The sequence below is a fragment of the Lithobates pipiens genome, unplaced genomic scaffold (genome assembly GCF_037356315.1).
Source record: "Lithobates pipiens isolate NorthernLeopardFrog02 unplaced genomic scaffold, aLitPip1_a1.2 Scaffold_8, whole genome shotgun sequence".
In the NCBI taxonomy this organism is placed as follows: Eukaryota; Metazoa; Chordata; class Amphibia; order Anura; family Ranidae; genus Lithobates; species Lithobates pipiens.
The window spans coordinates 645822723-645826185 of NW_027507903.1; the positions used below are offsets into that span (position 1 = coordinate 645822723).

Genomic DNA, 3463 nt, shown 5'->3' on the forward strand with positions numbered 1-3463 from the left:
TGAGAGGACTATGATGTATGAGAGGACTGTGATGTATGAGAGGACTGTGATGTATGAGAGGACTGTGATGTATGAGAGGACTATGACGTATGAGAGGACTATGACGTATGAGAGGACTATGATGTATGAGAGGACTGTGAGTTATGAGAGGACTGTGAGGTATGAGAGGACTATGACGTATGAGAGGACTATGACGTATGAGAAGACTATGATGTATGAGAGGACTGTGACGTATGAGAGGACTATGACGTATGAGAGGGCTATGATGTATGAGAGGACTGTGACGTATGAGAGGACTATGACGTATGAGAGGACTGTGATGTATGAGAGGACTGTGATGTATGAGAGGACTATGACGTATGAGAGGACTGTGATGTATGAGAGGAATATGATGTATGAGAGGACTGTAAGGTGTGAGAGGACTATGATGTATGAGAGGACTGCGATGTATGAGAGAACTGTGAGGTATGAGAGGACTGTGACGTATGAGAGGACTATGATGTATGAGAGAACTGTGAGGTATGAGAGGACTGTGACGTATGAGAGGACTATGATGTATGAGAGGACTGTGACGTATGAGAGGACTGTGATGTATGAGAGGACTATGACGTATGAGAGGACTGTGATGTATGAGAGGACTGTGACGTATGAGAGGACTGTGATGTATGAGAGGACTATGACGTATGAGAGGACTGTGATGTATGAGAGGACTATGACGTATGTGAGGACTATGAGGCGAATGGGGTATCCAGGTATCCAGGAACACTGACATAAAAGGGAGGATGGTGGATCTAAGCCATAGTACACATATGAGAATCAAACTTCTGCTCCAAGACAATTTTACTGACTGGACCTCCATAAATTCAATACCCCTGCTTTAGACTATTGTGCTATCTGGTGGGGAAGATGAGGAGGTTGAGACCGGAGAACATGCTGCATAACAACATACATCTCAGTGCCGTTATCAGAGATGCATGTTGTGCTGCACAGTGCTGCACGGGGAGGTGCTGTAAATAGATAGATAGTCCACACCCCTTTCTCTCTGTTACTCCAGTAATTGGATAGATATTCCACCCAATTATGGTGATCAGTCAATGACAGAGGGAGAAATCTCACTTACATTTATTTATATTAGAAAAAAAAAACTGCAGGCCACCGACTGAAGTCACACCCACTGCCTTATCCTATTAATCAAATATTCCACCAATCCCACCCCCTCTTCGTGTGATGTCACCAGTCTCCGGGTAGAGTTTTCACATCTCCCTATTTCCCCCCACACATCTTTATACGTCCTCTTGCTACATATATCCCAGCATGGAGGGGCTCAGTGAAGGTGGTGGTGAAGGTGTGGAGATGTCGGATCGGGTCACACAGATCATAAATGGAGATCCGTCCGACCCCATAATCCAGATATATCCTGACTCTGTTACTGGGGATTTTGGTGGGTAAGGGGATCCATTTACTGTCATGTATCACCCCATACTGATCACCATCCCTGTACAAACACCAAGACCTGTTATTATTTCCAATCCCTGACTGCCCTCCTCTCCTGTCTATACTGGGGTAACACATCCCGACTATCCATCCATCTGATCCCCCGACATCCACTTCCCAGTAATGTCTCCCTGAGGAGAAACTCTGACTGCTCAACACCTGAGAATAACGCTGAAATCTCTCTGGTGTTTCTGGATAATTCTGTTTTCTATCTGACCAGGATACAGTTTTCCTGTCATCTGATATATGGAGATTATTATGAGCTGTATTTACATCCAGTAATATGTCTGCAGCTCCCTGTATATAGAAGTCTACATTTACCTCTGTTATTATATCAGATAATGTGTGTAATGTGTGTGATATCCCATCCACATCCAGACCCCCTCCATCATGGAGGAGCTCCTCATGTCTCTCTCTGTCCTCATTATCTCCATCCTCAGTATCACACAAGTCACCTGTGTCTGATTCCTGTAAGACAGTCAGTGGATCCGTCACGTTACACAGCTCCTCAATGTGACGCAACTTCCTGGACAGCTCCTCCTTCTTTATTTCCAGATCCCGGATGGAGATGGAGATCCGCTCTGCCCTCCCGGAGATTTCCCTCAGGACTCTCTTCTCCAGGTCTTCCAGACGTCTCCTGAGATCTCTAAACAGGACAGTGACTCTCTCGGTGTCACCAGCTGCTTTTTCTTCTACTTTCCTCCTGTGTTCCTGCAGACTCCATATTTCCTCCGTCTCCTTGCTCTTTGTCAGAAGTTTCTGCAGAACATTCCTCAGTGTCTTCTTCTTCTTCTCAGAAGCCTCATCCAGTGACTCCATCTCATGACCTTTATGTTCTCCAATCACACAAGACATACAGGCACAGGTCTCATCCTCAGTGCAGTAATACTCCAGGATCTTCTTATGGACGGGGCATTTCCTGCTCTCCATGGACAAGGTGGGGTCACATAAGATGTGTTCTGGGGACTTTTTGTGGACTCTCAAGTGTTTATCACACAGAGAAACCTCACAGAGCAGACAGGATCTAACAGCAGGTACAGGAGAGTCCACACAGTGAGTACAGAAGACCCCGGACTCCTCTACATCTGGCTGAGCAGACAGGAAATTCTCTACTATGTTACGCAGTGTTATGTTCCTCTGTAGTGCAGGCCGATCCTGAAACTTCTCTCGGCATTCAGGACAGGAATATCCTCCAGACCCCTCCTGTGTATCCAGCACACGATCAATACAGATCCGACAGAAGTTGTGTCCACATTTCAGGTTTACAGGATCTCTATAAATGTTCAGACAGATGGAACACTCCAACTCAGCTCTCAGATCAACAGACGCCATCGCTGACAGCAGAAGAGAGAAATGAAAGTATCTGACAACGGGGAAGAATGTAGTCGGGAGGAATCACATCCTCCTACACAGGGTGAATCTGGGCAGAAATATAATATTAGACACAGAGAGTGCTGACAGGGGAGTTTATTTCACAGTAACGTAAAGATAACCAAATTTTCCAACTTTGAGGCTCCATGCACACTCGCCTTAAAAAAAACGCCAGCTCCCTTAGCAGAAAAAAAACACTCAGGTTCGGTCCATGGAAGGAGGCATGCTGACTAGGGATTCATAAATTACCAGGGAATTTTGGAATACTTTGAGAATCTTTTTGACTCAAAAAGTTTATTTTTTTTTCCCTTGCTTGCAAATGGAGGAAATATAACCTGCTTTTGCTATCAAGATCTTGACTGGCTCAAAATTTATTGATCTGGACTTTCTGTTCTTCCCAGTCTATTACCCTTCTCTATGCTCCCAAATGGCCCTGCTTGCCCTTCCTCCACTATTGATGACTGTATTTTTGAAATTTTGAAGTGATCAGTCTATACACACAGAGTTTATTGTAACAGAATCTCCTGAAGAAACCGTGAATGGCGAAACATGTAGAGAAACAATTTACTTCTGTTGATTTTTTTGTTACTGATGTACT

The 3463-nt window shown here is 44.7% G+C and overlaps 1 protein-coding gene across 1 annotated transcript; it reads right to left on the reverse strand.

Moving 5' to 3' along the window:
* Positions 1-1060: 1060 nt before the first annotated feature.
* LOC143961662 (E3 ubiquitin/ISG15 ligase TRIM25-like) lies at positions 1061-2841 on the reverse strand. Its single transcript, XM_077470982.1, has one exon. The coding sequence runs from the start codon at positions 2824-2826 to the stop codon at positions 1264-1266; it is 1563 nt and encodes a 520-aa protein (XP_077327108.1). The 5' UTR covers positions 2827-2841; the 3' UTR covers positions 1061-1263.
* Positions 2842-3463: the final 622 nt, after the last annotated feature.